Source organism: Penicillium rubens, assembly GCF_028828025.1.
Source record: "Penicillium rubens strain IBT 27055 chromosome Unknown utg000003l_segment0_segment0, whole genome shotgun sequence".
Taxonomy (NCBI): domain Eukaryota; kingdom Fungi; phylum Ascomycota; class Eurotiomycetes; order Eurotiales; family Aspergillaceae; genus Penicillium; species Penicillium rubens.
Window position 1 is genome coordinate 3,221,494 of NW_026890601.1, and position 17,787 is coordinate 3,239,280.

Here is a 17,787-nt window from a genome sequence, read left to right on the forward strand (position 1 = left end):
GATAGCAAATTTGTACAGACAAAGTAAAATTCCAGCACATGTAAATATTATTGACTGAAGAAATAATTTAGTTACCGTTCCAATTAGCCCGAGACCTAGTGCATCTCTGAGAAGGCTTCAATTCCATCCATGCCTGTCGCAGTAACGCCATATCAACATCCGCGAAATGAGGCCCAATCTGTCTCAGGGTCAAATTCTTCCTCTGTAGGTCACGCAACTTCCGTTTGTTCTTTGCGTTAAGCCTCTTGGGGGGGTTGTAGCCATCCAGACCACCTGGATAATGTTGAGGCGACTGGGTTTGTGCCTTGGCTCTAGTGAGGGGTCTGCGAGGGCTGCTGGGAGGGACTTGGTCATCACAAGGCAGATTTTGCTTGCCATCTTCCCGTGTAGGTAGATTACTGTCACAGCCAAATTCTGCGGTAACAGCTTGGTCACGAGTAGGCAAAGAGGTGAGATGTTCTTGCAAATTTTTCCTCTCCTCATTGGCTTCAGTGACAGCACAGTATCCAGAAGGCTGACTGGCAAAGCTTAGAGCGGGAGGTTGCGGCTGTTTTATGCCACTGACGGAAGTTGCCTCACACTCTTCATGTGGGAAATTGAGTGATTCCGGCTGGATGGCAGCTTGATCACAAGATTGGCGTGCATTATCACTGTTGAATTTAGGCGGCTCGAGGATTCGAGGATCAATGGCCTCAAGGCCAGGAGTTGTTGGCCCTGAGCTGGGTGAGGAAACTAACTCCGAGAAGCATGGTTCCACTGAGTTGCTCCTGTTGCTGACGCTATATTTGTCACAAATACTTTGCCCTGAGTATTGTTCCAGATTCCCTTCAACAGACGGGAGCAAGGCCGGGACGGGGAAAGAAGACCCTTCTGGCACACAGTCCTCACGCTCATGACTTGGATGTGAGTAATGGTAAAATCGAGCTTTCTTAGAATGTCCCTCTTGTGGACCTGTTGAAGATATTTGGGCTTCCAACTTGCAAGTGCGCTTTCTCTTACTGGGTAGCTTTGGATTTTGCCATATGGTTTCCTTGAGCCCATGCGCATCGTGCAAGTGAAGTCGGAGGTCACGCTCATTGTGGAAGCTTTGGGAGCATCCGCATATTGGCTTTGTCTGACAATGCCCGATTTTAGCCAAGTGCTGCCCTTCAATGTGTTCCCTCAGATTGTCACTTCGCAGCCAGTATCGCAAACGCTTTTCTGCAGAGAGATCGGGGTCCCACAAACAGAAGGGGCAGTAGCCGGGACGGATGACGGTATGACGATAGATAATTACTTCGCAGTGCTGGGCTTTCCAGGACTGGAGATGGGTATCACAATGATCCCGCCATTGACTCGACAAACACCAGTCCATGCATTCATAGCAAAACCGCATCTCTGACTCTGATATTTGAAGGCCAAATGCTTTCTCACGCCGAATACATCCGTGAATATGAGCACTTCTGTCACATTTTCTCAGGCTAGCAGAGTTAGTATCCGCCAGGTTATCACTAGGTCGGGGAGCTCACCTTGCAATATTGATTTGGCAACCTTTTACAGGACAGAGGCCTTGTACTGGGCTTTCGTTTGGGAGATATACCACGTCAAAATCACGGAGACACTGCGTCTGTAGATCTTCGACAAAGAGAAGTTTTTCGTCAAAGGAAAGCTCTTTGGTGGAGGACATGGCTGTTGCGATTCGCGCAACCTCGGGCATAATCAGCATTTGAGCGCGTGCGCGAATGTCATTCTCCGAATGGGTTGGCTCTTCTTTTCCTCGATTGATAACCTTCCGGTCTCTCTTCTCCTGTGCCCACCGAATTTGATATTGCCTGAGTTCGAAAAGGCGATGTCGAACGAGCGCCTTTCTGTATTCCAACTTCTTGTTCTTGAGGCTATTCTCGTCGTGGTTCTGTGCGAATGAATCGATCTGGGCTCTCATTTCCACCATATCTGGTTTTTCCAAAATACTCTCTTTGATCTCTGCTGGCAACTCACCTGGCAAGCCACGTTCGTAATATTGAACATAACCTTGGAAGTACTCGATATGGTCAGACTGGTCTTCCTCATCTAGAACAGCTCCCACTGTATCTATGGAAGAACAGTGGGCTTGATAATGCTCCGGGAAAGTGTTTAGCCCCCGATGTGCTAGTATCTGACTGACAGGTGCAGATCCGTTTCTCTCTGTGATAAAACTTAGTATTAAGATCTCTCTCTTGTGTCTATTGTGTTTGTGTGGTGTAGGGGGCTTACTTTCGACTTTTTTCCCAAGGTTTCGTCGTATACAATGGATCGTTGCCAATTCACCAAAGTACCCTGCAGCAGTAAAAATTTGACGCAGGCAAGAACAAAATTTTTGTTTCGTCAGAGGTGTCTCCTGAGGCCCGTCCGCCGTGGCATGTCTGAGAACTGGTTTATCCAAGTACTCTTCCTTCCATCGCAACCGAATCTCGCCATTTGAAAGATCAAACTGCGCCAGATCATCCACAGTATCCACCCCATAAATAGCACCGTGTGCTAATGCGAGGGAGAGAAGAAGGTAGCCCGACGCAAATTGCGGCCTGTTGCTGTCCCGAATGCCAATTCCGAATCTAGAAGCACCAATTAGTGAAGTCCCGTATATTCGATAAACATACCACTATGTCCTTCTAACTCACACTGTGTATTTTTCACATCGACGATTTTTGAGCCACTTCTGATCTACCTTCCAACCCACCGCCCAACGACCTGTGGATGAAGGAAATAGAATCAACTTGATATGCTAGAATAAAGATTAATGTTGTATAATATCGCTGGAGTAAAGACGCCTTACTTCGTATCGAAGACCTCTTTCATGTTTGTCCTCACTAGAGGGTATGAAAGCTCCGACTCTTGCTCCAGTAAAGAGATACAGCTGGAGAGCAAATAAGATGACAACTTTGAGCAGTCCCGGAATGAATGTTTGGTGGTCAGTCTGCCACAAAGATGAGACTGTTCTCAAAAAATCTTGCTTTGTGAAGTTGAGTTTCTCTTTCTTTTGATCTACAACGACGCCATCTGCGGTCAAAGTTTTTTTGATCCACTACATCCAGGTGAGTTTAAGATGATCTCAGAGGGGAAGTTATGAATGAACCAACCATTTTTATTTCCTTTCGATCGTCTGGGACGATTTTGGTTCTTGTGAATTGTTCAAATCCACCAAAGAATTTCTCGGCATGCGCACTCACGGTTCTCACCGTGGGTAGACCATCGTCATTCAGTCGCCCTTGAATAGAATTTGCGTACCAGCGAATGTACGCTTTGATCATCTCATGTGTTGGAGCAGGAGAACCGAGAAAAGTTTTATAATATTCGTACCCATTCTCCGGGTCTGCAGTGAACCTAAAGGAAGGTCAGAATGCGTGAATAGGAAAGGATTGCCACTCAGATGCTGCGTAACTCACTCGAGCCAAAGGTTCATAGTTTCTCGGTGTAATTCGTTGGTTTTGGGGAGCCTTTTGTCTTTCTCCCGAATTGAGTCCTCCTCTTTATGGGTTCCAGGGGCATAACCATTCTTTTCCCGCTGTAGACGGCGCCTCTCTTTCGCGAGTTCATCGCGCTTGGCAAAAAAATCCTTTCGGCCCATAATCAATGCAAAAGACGCTTGGACAGAAGATTTGTTGATTATTACATGCTAATGCCGCCATGCGGTTTGCTTTTATATCTGAGATCTTGAGCTCGAGCCGCTCTGAAGAAGAAAGATATGAGCAACATCATGAAACGGATGGGTTCTCCACTCCGTCCTGCGCCCTTTGGTCATGACGTATCTCCTTGATAAGATGTAGTACTCCAAAAATTGAGGGCAGCAACAATGCTATCAACGAACTAACTATCACAGTATAGACGACCCTGTGGGGGCTAATCCCTTCTGGGTATAGTCTGCGGTGGGCTGAGGGCATCAGTGTTGCTCACTGATTGGACACTGAGCATCACTGAGTAATCAGGGAGCACCCAATGAGCACTCACTGAGCACTCACTGAGCATCAGTCATTCTGCACGTGACTGGTCTGAGCATGATCACTGATCTGAGCCCGTGCTGACGTCTACTCAGTGAGCCTGAGCCTGAGCACCCTCATAAAAGCGGCGGCAGATCAAATAGGAAAGCCCCACACGCCAGGGAAAATCCGGTACGTATAGGTACATATGGACCTGGTCAAGCTTCGGACTCCAACTGGCAATCTCGAAGAAATAATCGATCTATCTGTTTCTGCGGACTTGGCCAAAAAACTAGGCATTAATTTGGCTGCTCACTTCGCCGAAATAGAGTAGCTTTGGTTTCTCCTATATCTGAGCAGACCACAGACAACTGTGGAATATCAGAAGAAAATGTGGGTAGGTTGTTCCCTCAGGCCCGTCTGCATCCATACCATACCTTGTTATGCCGGATGCCTTGGACACCTCATAGGTATGACTATACAATCCCGCCCTAGTTAGTACAGATCATGGACACAGGGAAGTATAGTCCCTGGGTTCTTATCACCTGATCAAACAAACAGCCTCATCATATATATATCTGCAGTTCTGGAATGTTTCTCATAATTTGTATCTTACCTCTCTATCCTCACTTACCCAACGGCAACGTCTTGCCATTCCATCACCGCATCCAGCATCATGAATGTATTCCACTCCAAAGGTCTGCAATACCGTAGTTTCAACTCTCCTGAGGATGATGACTTCTTCCATTCTATGCAGAGTGATCCCCTTACCTTCACAAACTCCTGTGTATCACTCACACGACCTGTGGGCCGCCGATTCACCAAGAATATTAGAAAGCACCTCACCGAGAACTCGCTCTTGTTCGTGGTTATCTACAGAATATCCGATTATGTACCCGATTATCCAGTTGCATCCCGAATGCAACCCCGAGTATGGGTGCAAGCCGAGCCCGAGCGCATCGGCATAATGTTCTTGAAGTCTGCAAGTCCAGATATGGCTCACCACCGTTGTTCAGAATGCGGTATCGATATGAAGAAGCAATACCAAAGCCAATATGGTGGTTTGGCAATCAAGTGGATGCTTGACTGGGCATTCAGAAGTGCTAATATGCACCGGGTGGAGTGCAATGTTTTCGGTTGGAACACTGGCATCGTGGAGATTTACAAGAGTGCTGGCTTTTTTGAGGAGGGAAAGAGAAGGGAGTGCTTGTTCAAGGACGATACATGGTGGGACGAAGTGCATTTGGGGATTCTCAAGGAGGAGTGGCAGCTAATCAGACAGTGAGAGGTCAACTGGTGGAAATTTACTACTATTGTTTCTGCGAATATTCTAAGCCAAGTTCATGGCTATAGGCGCCAATATATGCCCTTCACTGATCCTGGTCAAGGGTCCACAGGCACTAAAACTGGCCCCCATCAAGAACTGAAGTCTACTCATCCAAGTTCTTCAAGTATCGATAAACCTCGACAAAACTGGCGAGCCATTCTTTCTCCATCTCATGGTGAGGGTCCCAGTGAAGGGCTTCTGGCCTCAGGTAACTTGTGTTGCTACCATATTTGAACATGGTAAAATAAGGTCCCTCTAAAGAAACTCGTTCACTTGCCCCACATGGTTCGGACCACGGAGTATTCGCTGTTCGAAGAAGATCGCCATCTTTGTTGGCTGCATTCCTCCACGCAAATTCAGCTTTTTGCGCTGCCGTCTCCGGAGGTGAGATATAGAATTTCGGCATTCCATCAATAACAATCCGGACCGAGTTGATGATAGAAGATGGGTGCGAACCGGCACCAGTTGAAGCAACTGTTTTGCTCGCCACAAGCTGATCACCTTCTGTGATACCATGCTTTTGCATCATCTGCAACAGTTGGTGCAAGGCCGAGTCGAACGGGACAATATTCAGAAAGTCATAACGGAAGTGTTCTGAACCGACGAACACAGCCGGGGTCCGCATGATTGCATCAGCGGTATGCCGAAATCTCGACACGATGTGTACTGTATTTGGCCGGACCTCCTGTGCCGGGTCCAGTGTGCGTTTTAGGATATCCGGATTTGCTTCCAGCATATCAGCAGTCCAGCGAAGCTCCGAAGCCTTCAACTGAAATAGATTGGCCTGTGCTTTCTGTATGTTATGCCAGCATTCCTTCAGCTGCTCGAAGGAATAGTCTCTCTTGAGATATCCAGATCGGTCGGAGTAATTAGGAGCACCGAACCGAGTCAGGTCTGTTTTGCACCAATGGATATTGAGCTCGTCACGAATGCGTTCCTTCATATTGGACAGGATATATCCGTATTGATAAGAATTGAAACAGAGGATATTCACGCCAAGATAGCTTGCCCCAAACCAGTCTTTTGGTACGAATGCCTTTCCCACTGCCGCGAATATATCTTTGTAGAAGTGGGCAGCGAATTTGGACTTGGCGAAGGTTTCTGGGTCGGGACCGAACATGCCGCGGCAGACTGGATGGGATAGGAGACAAGCATCTACTCGATCATTATCGTAGCATAGCAGCTTGAGGATGTCGCATACTCGTAGGTCATCGATGATGTGGTGAGCGAGTTCAGTGGGTATAGCCGCTATATTGCGGACTATGGAACTGGTTGATGTCTTTGGATTGCTCATTCTGTCACGTCTGTCGTTTCTGTGAATTTCAAAGGAAAGTTGAAAAAGATTACTTATAGGTAGGAAAGGATGTTGCGGAGCCGCACACGATAAAGCTACCTAGGTACTTCGTGGGGGCCAAAAGCACCTGCCCGCACGAAGGCACTGAGTCATTTCCGTTGACTCATCGTAAGCTTCTATTGATATATTTATCTATGTCCTTCTACTCTGTTCTGCATCTTGTTCTCGAAAATAAAAAAGAAAGAAAGAAAGAAATCGTGAAGATGAAGGAAGAGGCCCCAGGACTGCACCTGCCAGACGCAGAGACAATCGCACAGCGCCTGCGACAAGACCAACAAGCCTGCAGAGAGAGAAAAGTGCCTAGCAACCTAGCAATTCAACTATCTTCTGTTACAGACGATATGTTTGATGAAATAGCCTGGCAACTCACTCCAAACAGTGAGGTCTCGAAAGCATTGCGGTCGACTAGGTGCAACAGCATTATCAAAGGAATCAAGTCCTACCTTGGCCAATTGGAAGCGATGACTACATCTGAGGAACATACGTCCATGGATAGTATGCATGTCCCTACATCACATGAGCTGGAAACGACCCTCAAAGTGCTGGACTATCTTCAAACGCACAAAGTGGTTCCTCCAACAGACCCTTTATCTGAGGCTATTCTAGCCTTGCGGGGCCAACTCTCCATGGACGACAGAACTCGATATACACAACACGAACAATTCCAGCGAAGTGGCGCACCAAGCCCATCAAATCTGAAGAAGAGATGCTACATCTGCCGGTACCGCTTCTCGCCCAATGATTCCCACGAACTATACCCGGCACTATGTCGCCAATGCGGCATGTTTAATATCGGCTGCTCGAATCTCTCCCTACCAGAACAACTAGACCTCACTGGTAAAATTGCACTTGTCACTGGAGGGAGAATAAACCTGGGTTACTTCACTGCGTTGAGACTCCTCCGCTGTGGGGCCAAAGTCATCGTATCCTCACGGTATCCAGCCGATGCCGCAGTTCGATATTCCACCGAGCCAGACTTCGCTCAATGGGAGAAGCGACTGAAAGTAGTCGGTGCAGACTTCAGAACAGCAAATGATGCTTTCAGGCTAGTACATATTGTCAAGCAATTACTCTGTGCTTGGGATGGCGAAACTCCATCTGATACACCACAGTCACTGGATATACTTATCAACAACGCCGCGCAAACCCTCACAGATCCAATCAAAGGTGAGGTGAAAGCCATTTCCAGAGAGGACCATCTAAAAGATCATCCGCAGGCTGTGGCTCTACTCGCAGAATCCGAGAACAACAGATACACTGCTCGCGTAAGAGGAGGACAACAAGCAACCTGGATCCCACGCATTACGGACGAAGCCCAGCCTCAAATTGAAGATGCAAGCAATACCCAATCCACAAACCAAATAGCTACAAAAGGCCTCCGAACACCAGCCGACAATGGAGATGAAGAGCCTTCAAAATCATCCTGGGTCCAATCCCTCCACGAAATCCCTTACTCAGATCTAATAAGCGCCCACTCCGTCAACGCCTTCGTACCTCTAATCCTCTGCCGCGAACTCCTCCCAGTGATGGGAGCTTCACGCTCCTCCCCCCCTCCTCCTCCTCCCTCTCCACACCAGCAGGATACATTATAAACGTCTCATCCCGCGAAGGAATACTGGAAGATACACCGCAATCACGGAGCAAAGCCGGACATCACGTACACACAAATATGTCCAAAGCAGCGATCAACATGATAACAGAGACAGAAGCACAAGCTGCGTGGAAGGGACGGCGTGTTGCTATGAATTCTGTTGATCCGGGGTATATGAGTGCTGCACCGGAGTGCCGGACTGTGGAAGGGTGTCCAATTGGATTTGCGGATGGTGCTGCAAGGGTACTGTGGCCTGTTGCTGTTGGGAAGGTCGAGGGAAGAGTCGTTTGGGGGAGGTTTTTGAAGCATTTTCGGGACGGGCTTGCCATTACACAGAGAGGGTAGGTATTGATCTCAGGTCAGATGCTTTACATTCCCAGATCGTCATCCTCGGATCATGGAATGGGCTTCACGTCGATGAGTATGTCGGACAAGACTACTGCGGGATTTATCTTCTATGGGCAATGGATGATGGTGGAATTGGATTCTGGCGACATCTCTTCCAGCTTCTGCGCTAGAGAGAACCACAGGGGGATGGGGTTTGCAAGGCTCTACTCAATGTATCTTGTGTACGGGCACCTACATGCGTATGGTCTGCTGTTTCCTTGATGTGGAATGCGTTTGATGATATAACTGTTATTCCAGTCCATGGATGCCCTTGCGTTCCGTGAAGCCTTCTAGCTCTTGAGATACCGGTTGTAAGGAAAACGGGGGTTGGCTGTTGAGATTATTTGGTCTCGATAGAATGGAAAGACGTAGACGTCGAGAAGTCAAGCCCAATTCTAGCTATCTGGAAAGGGACAGAAAACATCGTTTTTCGTTGTCAAGCAGTTCCAAGTCGTATCAAATTGGTTCTTTGTCTGAATTTTTAGCCATATTATGACAGATTCTAATCAAGCATCCTTCAAGGTCGCAGCAAAGTCATTGAAAAGGACCTGTAGTCGTTGACCCTCTTCATCTGCAATTTGACTATGGGTTTTGGCACTTCCAATTGGGTGATAGGGGAATGGCCTAAGGCGAGAGTCAGCATTGAGCCCGTATTAGGGAAACTAGAGAGGACAAACCCATATTCTGGCACAAAGACAATTCTTGTGGTTGCTCCATCTTTGGCCCGCGAACGGATAACACTTTTCCAAGTCCTCTCGAAGCACTCTTTCTCTTCTTTGAAGACCGGGTTTGTAGGTTCGGGGCATTGTGAAGCCTGGGTCGTTCCGATTCTTGCGTGGATATGGTAAACCTAGCCCAGTATTAAAATCATACGACCTGGAAGTGGGTGTGTGTTCCTTACATGTGGTATAATTGCGTCCATCATGGCTTTATCACCCTCGCTGACATCCAGCACTCTTTCACATCCAACCATCCAGTGAGAGAAGTCGGCCGTAATCCGAAGTCTAGGGTAATGTCAGCACTTTGTCCAGTCGTTCGAATGATGTAGGGTAAGGTTTTCATACTCGGGGACAGCCTCCAAAATGCGCCGTGTGGCATACGGTGTGAAGAGTGATCGGTTTCTGTGCGTCTCGTGGTAGACACGGCCAGATATTCCAAGCTCGCTGTCAATCTGGAGAGTCCCTTTATAGAATTTAATTGACTCCTCGACGTCCCAAAGGTCTCTTTAACTAAGTGTCAGATAGAATACTCAGCCAACAGGCCATACAGTTGTCACTTACTCGCCTGATTGGAAGTTTATAGTCGATGGATTCAATTGCTGAACCGATTCGAGCAGGCGTCGATAATTTTGCAAGTGGTGTTCTGCTTTGGTGCCAGCCGGGCGAGGTCCGACATACATAAACCAAGACGAGTGTATCCTTTGAATCAAATCAGCAGGTTACTCTTTTCCTTTGCTATGTATCACTGACATTAAACCAATCTCTAAGCCAGTCTGGTTGCATAGCTCCCTGAGCCGGGGAAAGTCTCTACTTGGCTCAAGCGGATGAATGTCCACTTCGACACCACCTACCAAGCGTAACATTAGTCCAACACATCCCAAGTATGTATTTATAACGTGGGAGAACCGTGAGCCTACTGTAACCTTGAGCTTTTAGTTCTGGGAACCATTGGGCCCAATGGTCCATGTTCGGACCAGGGGCAATCCCCCAGACAGATCGAAAACGGTCGATTTTCATAGTGTAGAGTAGATGGCGAATTGGGTGTATTGGAGACGTTTCAATTGGATTCAACTGAACTGGGGAAACCAGTTCATTTATGTTTTCATGCAAGCTCAATGTATACTCCTCATTTGAAGGTCCCCACTACACCTAATAGGTGAGGTTCCCCGTCATAGTCCCAAGGTGGGGCATCTGGGATAGTGCTGTCATTGGCTCTTTCCTTTAAAGTGTCCCCACTGCCAAGGCTTGATTGGCCCAAAATGGTCACATTGCGGGGAAAAATACCATTTTAAGCATGAGATTCCCTCCCATGGTAGGGTGATGTCACATAATGCGGGGGATTGTACTCATTGTGTTGATCTTCATTTGATCAACGCGTTTCATTTTAGGAGTATGACCGTGTACTATGCGCATCTCTTCATTGGACTATATAAGACCTTGGTGATCGAGTACACCAACACAACGGTAACTGCAAGACCCAGTCCTTTCTGAGTAAATTCTATGCCTGAGGTTAATTTTCTCGCCTTTTGATATGACCTCTTCCAGAGAGGGATTTTTGGCCCACACATCCACGACGCTGCACGCGTACAAATTCTGATCGATTGTTAGTACCAGCCAATTCTGCCACAGCATTGAATTCCGACCCCATAGACCTGCTTATAGCAAGGTGGGCGACTCCAGAAAGGGCAGCATTCCCCGTGTCAACCCAGTGCGGGGATAGGGAGCTCCCCCTCATATCACTGTTTATTGTAAAAGGATGAATAGAGCTCCACGTTGAATTATTTGATATGCATTGGCTGAACCGTGAGCTGCAAATTTCCTACAAATACTGAAATACCCCGCTGCCCCCCGATCAAACTCCTCGCAATTCAATCACTTTCGCGAAATCAGAATCACAATGGCAACGACAACTATGAAAGCGCTGAACTATCTCGGGCCTTACCAGGTTCGGGTTGAAGATGTCGAGAAGCCGAAGATGGAGCATCCTGATGACATTATTGTAAAGGTGACTACGGTGAGTGATGTGAACACTCTGTTAACTTAACAATGAAACCCCAAACTAATTGGGTATCAAGGCTGCCATTTGCGGTTCGGACTTGCAGTAAGTTTTCCTCAAACATGCCCACCGCTTCTTTCTAGGAGGCTGACTGGGATACAGTATGTACGAAGGGAGGACAGCCGCTGAGCCCGGGATTACTTTTGGTATTACTTCTCGACTGGAAGACCCCAAAACTGTCAAAAGCGCTAACCCAGGCACAGGTCACGAGAACATGGGAATCGTGGAAGAACTGGGTGAGGGAGTTACTTTGTTGAAAAAAAGGAGATCGTGTCGTCATGCCCTTCAATGTCGCCGATGGTCGGTGTCGAAACTGCGAGGAAGGGAGAACTGCGTTCTGCACCGGTGTCAACCCTGGCTTTGCCGGCGGTGCCTACGGTAAGAGCTAATGCCTGGGTTCTAATTATTTTGGGTTAACGAGTCCTAGGATACGTTGCAATGGGTCCCTACCGCGGAGGTAAGGTTTCCAATAAAGGTTTATTGTCGATACGAGACCTCTAACACTTAATATAGGCCAGGCACAGTACATTCGCGTCCCATATGCCGACTTCAACGCTCTTAAGTTGCCCCCTGGTAAGGAGCATGAAGCAGACTTCGTTCTTCTAGCCGGTGAGTTTGATGCTTGTTCGTCTCTTTACGATCCCTCATACTAACGCAGACTTGTTAGATATCTTCCCAACCGGTACTACCAACCCTATTACCCCGAAGAGCGAACAGTATCCCGATTCTGACAATATCTATAGGCTGGCACGGTGTGGAAATTTCCGGATTCCAAGCAGGCGAGAGTATTGCAGTATTCGGTGCTGGTCCTGTCGGGCTGATGGCCGCATACTCCGCTGCTCTACGAGGAGCGTCTAACATTTACGTTGTTGATCGCGTTCCCGAGCGTCTGGAAGCCGCTAAGAACATCGGCGCTATTCCCATAGACTTCACCAAGGGAGACGCCGTCGATCAGATAATCAGTCACAACGGGGATATGGTTGATCGCTCGGTAGATGCCGTTGGATATCAGGCTGTTGACTCCAATGGTTCTGCGGAAAAGGCGAATATTGTTCTTGAGAACATGATTCGAGTGACTCGGGCTTGTGGTGGGATGGGAATTCCTGGATTATACGTTCCTAGGTTTGTGAACGAAGATCTTCTATTCTCGACAACTTACCTAACGATTCAATAGTGACCCTGGTGCAGCTGACGCTGCCACTGCGAATGGAATGATCAGTCTGAGCTTTGGAAAGTTGTTTGAAAAGGTATCTAAATGTCCTCTCTACTGTTTTACTAGACCTAACCTTTTGTAGGGTCTTTCCCTTGGTACTGGACAGTGTAATGTCAAGGCCTATAACCGATACCTTCGAGACATGATTATTGCCGGCAAAGCAAAGCCCAGCTTTGTGATTTCGCATGAGATTGCCCTCGCAGATGCTGAGACCGCTTATGAGAAATTCGACAAAAGGGAGGATGGGTACACAAAAGTGATCATTCATCCAAATGGTGGGTTTTGATAAACCACCTGGAAGTCTGGAGGTAGTAGATCACTTTGGAAGGGGCGCTTGCATGTTCACAAATAACTGAACACACGAAATTATCGACCAATGGCACTAAGATTCTTATTTATCCGTGCCAGAGTACATCTGTTTGAATAGACCTTCTCTAGCAAGAAGATTCCGTCGAGTCTCAAACTATCAAACTCAATTAGATATCCAGCATCCAATACTGCAATTCGATCAAGATCTATGATCGTGTCAAGCTGTCCAACAGTTAGCTCGCTCTTAAACAGGCGGAACTGGGAACATATTCTATGCGCGACGCTGAAAACAGTACAATCATGGAAAGCATCTCTCATGACTTTCTGCACCCGAAGACAAGGCTCAAGATTGAAAAGGTCCGAACTCCCAATGATCTTTCGACACCCAGTCAAAAAGAGCCGATTCAGCCACCAGACAAAGCTCAGATTATGAATGCCATATGTTGCCTCGGGCGGATACTCCATTCGAAGGGTGACGAATGTGATATTGCACCTGAAGCGCCATCATCCATGCAACGCCGGGCCCCCGGGACCCCTGTCAGTGATCAACGATGACTGCCAGCCAGATGAATTTATGGCCCTGGAGGTATCGAATTCCATTATTATCTAAGTTATAACTAAGTTATTTCCTCTTACTTTAGCCAATCTTATTTATGCAACTCGAGACCAATCCACACGATATAATGGCTCCTATCGCTTTCCATATGATCTTTCAGACTGTTTGTTCCAGGGCTGATGCTCACAACGCGCTGTCTTTCAGTCTAGATGTAGATATAGGTGCGTGATCAGCGTGACAGGATGATACCAACAACAGTACAGAGGACACGTTGACTCATCGACAGTGTCAGCCGTGATCGAAGGTCTTTGGGAACCCAACCTGGGCAGACAATAATGCTGTTTCCATTCATAACAGAGAGCTGTCCCTGTCTAGTAATAGTCTTTTCCTTTGGATAGAGCAGTCACCGAGTCTTTGGTTCCAAAAGCCGCACGCTTATACTGCTCAGAGCCCTCAATCTCCCCGAATCGTAACTTGGTCTGACCAACCTCCTTGTCCAACCCGAAAGAACCCAGACAGTGTCCGTCGGCCAAATTGTCCAACTCGGGATTTCTTGTCGTCAGCAGCATGTTGGAAAAGGAGACGCTCTGGGAAACGCCATTCTCGTGTAAGGCAAGGAATCCGATGACAACACATGCAGCGGTGACACCCAGCGCAGCCATATAGACCGCCAGCAAGTTTCGACTGTCGTAGGTGTAGAAGTTCTTAGGTGAGGAGCTCGTCACGGATACACTGGCGTTCGCGGCATTGAGACTGAGAAGGCTGTAGGTGAAGTTGTGCGAGAGGTCTTCTATTGCTTGGGCCAATGTTTTATTCCGACAAAGAGCAGTTGATTCTTCACCTGCAATGCCCAGAGTTTGGTAATCGGTACTATTCCACAGCTCTGGGCATGAGAAAAGCCCGGTTTGCGTTATCGACATTGTCGTGAATTGCATGCTGGAGGGTAAGAAGCTGCTCAGTTGTGAGGAAGCGCTGACAACGAGCGTGCGCTGTATCAGGCTAGAGAATAGTATGTGCATCACATAGTAGCCTCCATTAACTGTTGGCTCTTGGCGTTGAAGCGTAACCTGAGAGCCAGCATCTGAGCTCCAATTGGCAGGAGCTACGAGCTCCGTTGATACAGGTATCAGGGTCCGGATACCGTTGGTAAAGTTCTGGCCTAACACGTAGGAGGTATTCCAGAGCTGACAGACAAGCTCGGTCGGTTGTGTGGCGTTGTCGTTCCACAGAGGGTTCCCACCTGCGGCGTACACGAAAAGGGTGTTGTTCATGGCCCTAGGAGCAGTCCCTGAGTACACCACTCTAGTGAGGTTGGTTGAGTTTCCAATCTCGTGTTCCCATAGTTTCTGCAACGAACTGTACTGAGCCAGACCCACACCATCACTAAAATTCATGCCTTGCATCTCCACGACAGCTTCACTCAATTTCTGGCACTTGTATGAAGGGCCCCAAAACTCCAGAGTGTAGGATGAGTTAGGGAAAGGTGCAGGGACCGAGAGCACTTCGGCAGATGAAGAAGTAGCTGTAAACAGGCGGGTGATGTCGGGCGAGGGTGATGCAATAAACCCAGACCCTCCCCATGTTACCCAAGGACGCCAAAAGGATTCAGTGAAGTTAACAGTCGGAACATGCAGCTGGGTGACATTGGTGGTTGTCAGGAGACGGATGGATAAGGTAGAAGGTGTAACAACAGCCGCTAATGGGATAAGCCTGGTTTGACGGTGAATAATCGTCCACCCAGAAGAAGACCTTATACGCACCATGAGATGATTGCGAGTAGTATGAGGGTTTTTGCGTACATCCAGAGGTCGGGGATGAGAAAAGAATTTGGGTTGGTAAGGATGTTAAACATGCCATCAATCGCGCTCAGCTTCACAAACTTCCGGCGGAGAGTGGCCCATATCTGTTGTGACGCTGCGATTCCAACAGCGGATGACAGAAAGGTCTTGTTTAGAAAGGCAAAGCCAGTTCCAATTCGAATTGCCCACGTTTGCTGGTCGACCGAGTTGACGAGGGTGTTGTCGAGACTGCTGTAGTAGAAGTGATGGCCCACCGAGATCATCGCACCACAAACGACAGACACAACCATCAGGGTGGGACACTGCCATCCGAAGCCCCAGGCGGCCGGACTATTCCCATGTCTTTGAGGAGAGGCGTACGTTGTTTCGTTGGGTGCTTTCTGCTCGGGAGTATGATGGTCGGGACTCTGAGGAAGGCCAGCGCCATGTTCGACGTTATCACCATTTGATGTTGGCATGCTGATAGAGTATTTAACTGGCGTGAGCGATTCCGGCTGCTGGGAACCTTCTGCCAGTACTTATCATTGTGCATGCTGAACACAAGGCTGGAAAATGGCATCTCATTACTCTTCTGGGGTTCGGGCTTATCCACTTCTGTTCCAGGCTAAAGCGTGGTATTTCTTCGGTGCGTCTCCGCAACGCCGAATCCACCTATCAGTGATGACTTTGGGCTGAACAGCTGAACATATTAACGCTTTCATCTCCCGTTGATCCACTTTTACGAAGTGCAGGAGACTAAGTTGCTCAGCCTCAGCCACCAACGAGATACAAAATCAGCGTTTGGCAGGTGTCACGGCCATGGAGAGACCTTGGGACGCTAGTCGGGCCTTAACTTTGTTTGTTGGCTCTATTCTTATCTCCGCCCTTTTGGTCTCATGCATTGAGGATGAAGTATCACGATGATACTCGTCAGAAATGAGAAAGATCATATTCTAATCTCTCCCGGTAATTCTCGCGCACTTAAGTGCTTACATAAGAATAAATAACCCGTGGACTGCTAGGCCGAAAATATCAACGGAACATTCGTTTGACCCTGCGGCGGTTGATATGCTTGAGCAACAGCACCTCGCACTCCCCCCAGGTCCGCATGCCTTTTTACCCAGACATCTACCCAGCTATCGAATTGGAATTTTGAATATTTGGTTTGTTTTCCTTTGCTCCGCGTGATCGAAGCTCCACGGCGAAAATGTGTCGAGATTTCGCCCTATCCAGTTCTCGTTGTTTATGCTGAAATTCAGGCTCACTATGATGGACATGACGTCTGGATAGTCCTTGACAGTTGGAATAACTCGGCGCAAGGATCGACTATGAATTGGTCTTTTGATATTTTCTCCATATCCTCTTTAAGGCAGAAGAGAAACATTTCCGTATGGACGCCTCCCTTATACGGAATGATCATCTAATTCTGCCACTCCAAGTGCATTAATTGGATAGTGAAGCCCACTATAAAGGCCTCCGGCAACCAGGAATGCTCGGTATGGGAAGCTGGGACTTTAAGCGGAGACGATAGTTCATCGGCTCCCATTCTTCAAGTTCGGCGTCCTACTTGGGGGGAAGGAGCTTGTTTCGCTCGATAACTTCGTCGAAAAATCCCTCTACTTCCTGGTCGGTGACCTGTGAAGGCGCAATTCCTTTTGATTTGGGGATAGCAGAGATGGCTTGTTGTGGGTATAGCACTGGTTTGGGCTCGACCGGACCCTCGTTCACTCCCATAATAGTGGGCCAGTACAAGGGATCGGTTGCACAAAGTTCAAGTCTCAGCTGTTGAAACCTGAATGGTAATTGTGTCTTCCCTCGAGCTTTGCGTCGATACCGGAAGTCCGTGGCGTCTCGGTCGATGTCATTTTGGAATATGAGGTGGCCCTGTGTGGCCTATATGGTAAAGAAAAGAGAGTGAGACAAGAGGATATCGAGCTCGGGACTTGCAAAACGATTATCAGTTAGATCAAGTATCAGTCTCAAAGCAGACAATCCCCGATCTTCATACCGTATGACGTTTGTAACCACCGAGCATCATAACTAATAACCTAGAGGCTGGAACACGACGCAGACTCCATTGATATCCGTGAGCTCTCAATAAAATATGGGATGATAAAGTAAGTAAGGCAAGTAAGGTGAGGTAAGATCGTGAAGTGAAATGATGAAGTGACCGTCTCATGAGATAAGAGATTAATGGGTTCACGTAGGTATGTGACGATGGTCGAGGGGATCATCCGCGTCAGTCTCATGTCTGCCGTGAGCCTCGGCTTTAGCAGCATATTCCAGACTCCTACATTCAACAAGTGCATCTTGTTCAATGTCTCTAACCTCTTCAAGAAGTGGCTTTAACTAGGGAAACGTTATTTGCGGTTATCTCATAACGGAACTATTGAGAATATTAGCGCGTGGAAAATAGAATGCCTCCTATCTTATATATGGTATCTCCCGGGAGATCTTCTTGAGGCCACATGCTACCAGGTAGATGGAGGATGAAGAAGAAGAAGAAGAAGAAGAAGAAGAAGATGGACAAAGGAAAGAAAGCGAAGCCTTCTCACGTACGTCTCT

General features: G+C 47.7%; 9 protein-coding genes across 9 annotated transcripts; 4 read left to right on the forward strand and 5 right to left on the reverse strand.

Moving 5' to 3' along the window:
• Nucleotides 1-67: 67 nt before the first annotated feature.
• On the reverse strand, nt 68-3,583 carry N7525_007441 (uncharacterized protein; the record flags this gene model as incomplete). The annotated part of the gene is made up of 7 exons (XM_061214104.1): nt 68-1,460; nt 1,509-2,163; nt 2,233-2,570; nt 2,637-2,740; nt 2,792-3,040; nt 3,096-3,339; nt 3,402-3,583. 7 exons carry the CDS (start codon nt 3,581-3,583, stop codon nt 68-70), a joined length of 3,165 nt encoding a protein of 1,054 aa, XP_061068535.1.
• Nucleotides 3,584-4,608: 1,025 nt separating this feature from the next.
• Nucleotides 4,609-5,217, forward strand: N7525_007442 (GNAT family N-acetyltransferase; the record flags this gene model as incomplete). Its single annotated transcript, XM_002567840.1, has 1 exon — nt 4,609-5,217. The coding sequence occupies one exon, from the start codon at nt 4,609-4,611 to the stop codon at nt 5,215-5,217; it is 609 nt and encodes a 202-aa protein (XP_002567886.1).
• A 145-nt stretch (nt 5,218-5,362) lies between these two features.
• On the reverse strand, nt 5,363-6,553 carry N7525_007443 (uncharacterized protein; the record flags this gene model as incomplete). Its single annotated transcript, XM_002567841.1, has 1 exon — nt 5,363-6,553. The coding sequence occupies one exon, from the start codon at nt 6,551-6,553 to the stop codon at nt 5,363-5,365; it is 1,191 nt and encodes a 396-aa protein (XP_002567887.1).
• A 263-nt stretch (nt 6,554-6,816) lies between these two features.
• Nucleotides 6,817-8,205, forward strand: N7525_007444 (uncharacterized protein; the record flags this gene model as incomplete). The annotated part of the gene is made up of 1 exon (XM_002567842.2): nt 6,817-8,205. The coding sequence occupies one exon, from the start codon at nt 6,817-6,819 to the stop codon at nt 8,203-8,205; it is 1,389 nt and encodes a 462-aa protein (XP_002567888.2).
• Nucleotides 8,206-8,282: 77 nt separating this feature from the next.
• N7525_007445 (uncharacterized protein) lies at nt 8,283-8,722 on the forward strand (the record flags this gene model as incomplete). Its single annotated transcript, XM_061214105.1, is given in 2 exon segments — nt 8,283-8,545; nt 8,563-8,722. The coding sequence occupies 2 exon segments, from the start codon at nt 8,283-8,285 to the stop codon at nt 8,720-8,722; spliced, it is 423 nt and encodes a 140-aa protein (XP_061068536.1).
• Nucleotides 8,723-9,097: 375 nt separating this feature from the next.
• N7525_007446 (sugar phosphate isomerase/epimerase family protein) lies at nt 9,098-10,327 on the reverse strand (the record flags this gene model as incomplete). Its single annotated transcript, XM_002567843.1, has 7 exons — nt 9,098-9,215; nt 9,269-9,441; nt 9,493-9,595; nt 9,656-9,814; nt 9,872-10,009; nt 10,061-10,157; nt 10,228-10,327. 7 exons carry the CDS (start codon nt 10,325-10,327, stop codon nt 9,098-9,100), a joined length of 888 nt encoding a protein of 295 aa, XP_002567889.1.
• An 880-nt stretch (nt 10,328-11,207) lies between these two features.
• N7525_007447 (glutathione-independent formaldehyde dehydrogenase) lies at nt 11,208-12,865 on the forward strand (the record flags this gene model as incomplete). Its single annotated transcript, XM_061214106.1, has 10 exons — nt 11,208-11,324; nt 11,386-11,411; nt 11,469-11,602; nt 11,631-11,744; nt 11,794-11,823; nt 11,880-11,975; nt 12,034-12,048; nt 12,110-12,488; nt 12,541-12,613; nt 12,662-12,865. The coding sequence occupies 10 exons, from the start codon at nt 11,208-11,210 to the stop codon at nt 12,863-12,865; spliced, it is 1,188 nt and encodes a 395-aa protein (XP_061068537.1).
• A 950-nt stretch (nt 12,866-13,815) lies between these two features.
• On the reverse strand, nt 13,816-15,701 carry N7525_007448 (uncharacterized protein; the record flags this gene model as incomplete). Its single annotated transcript, XM_002567846.1, has 2 exons — nt 13,816-15,154; nt 15,205-15,701. The coding sequence occupies 2 exons, from the start codon at nt 15,699-15,701 to the stop codon at nt 13,816-13,818; spliced, it is 1,836 nt and encodes a 611-aa protein (XP_002567892.1).
• Nucleotides 15,702-16,785: 1,084 nt separating this feature from the next.
• On the reverse strand, nt 16,786-17,260 carry N7525_007449 (uncharacterized protein; the record flags this gene model as incomplete). Its single annotated transcript, XM_002567847.2, has 2 exons — nt 16,786-17,115; nt 17,231-17,260. 2 exons carry the CDS (start codon nt 17,258-17,260, stop codon nt 16,786-16,788), a joined length of 360 nt encoding a protein of 119 aa, XP_002567893.2.
• Between the last annotated feature and the right edge of the window lie 527 nt (nt 17,261-17,787).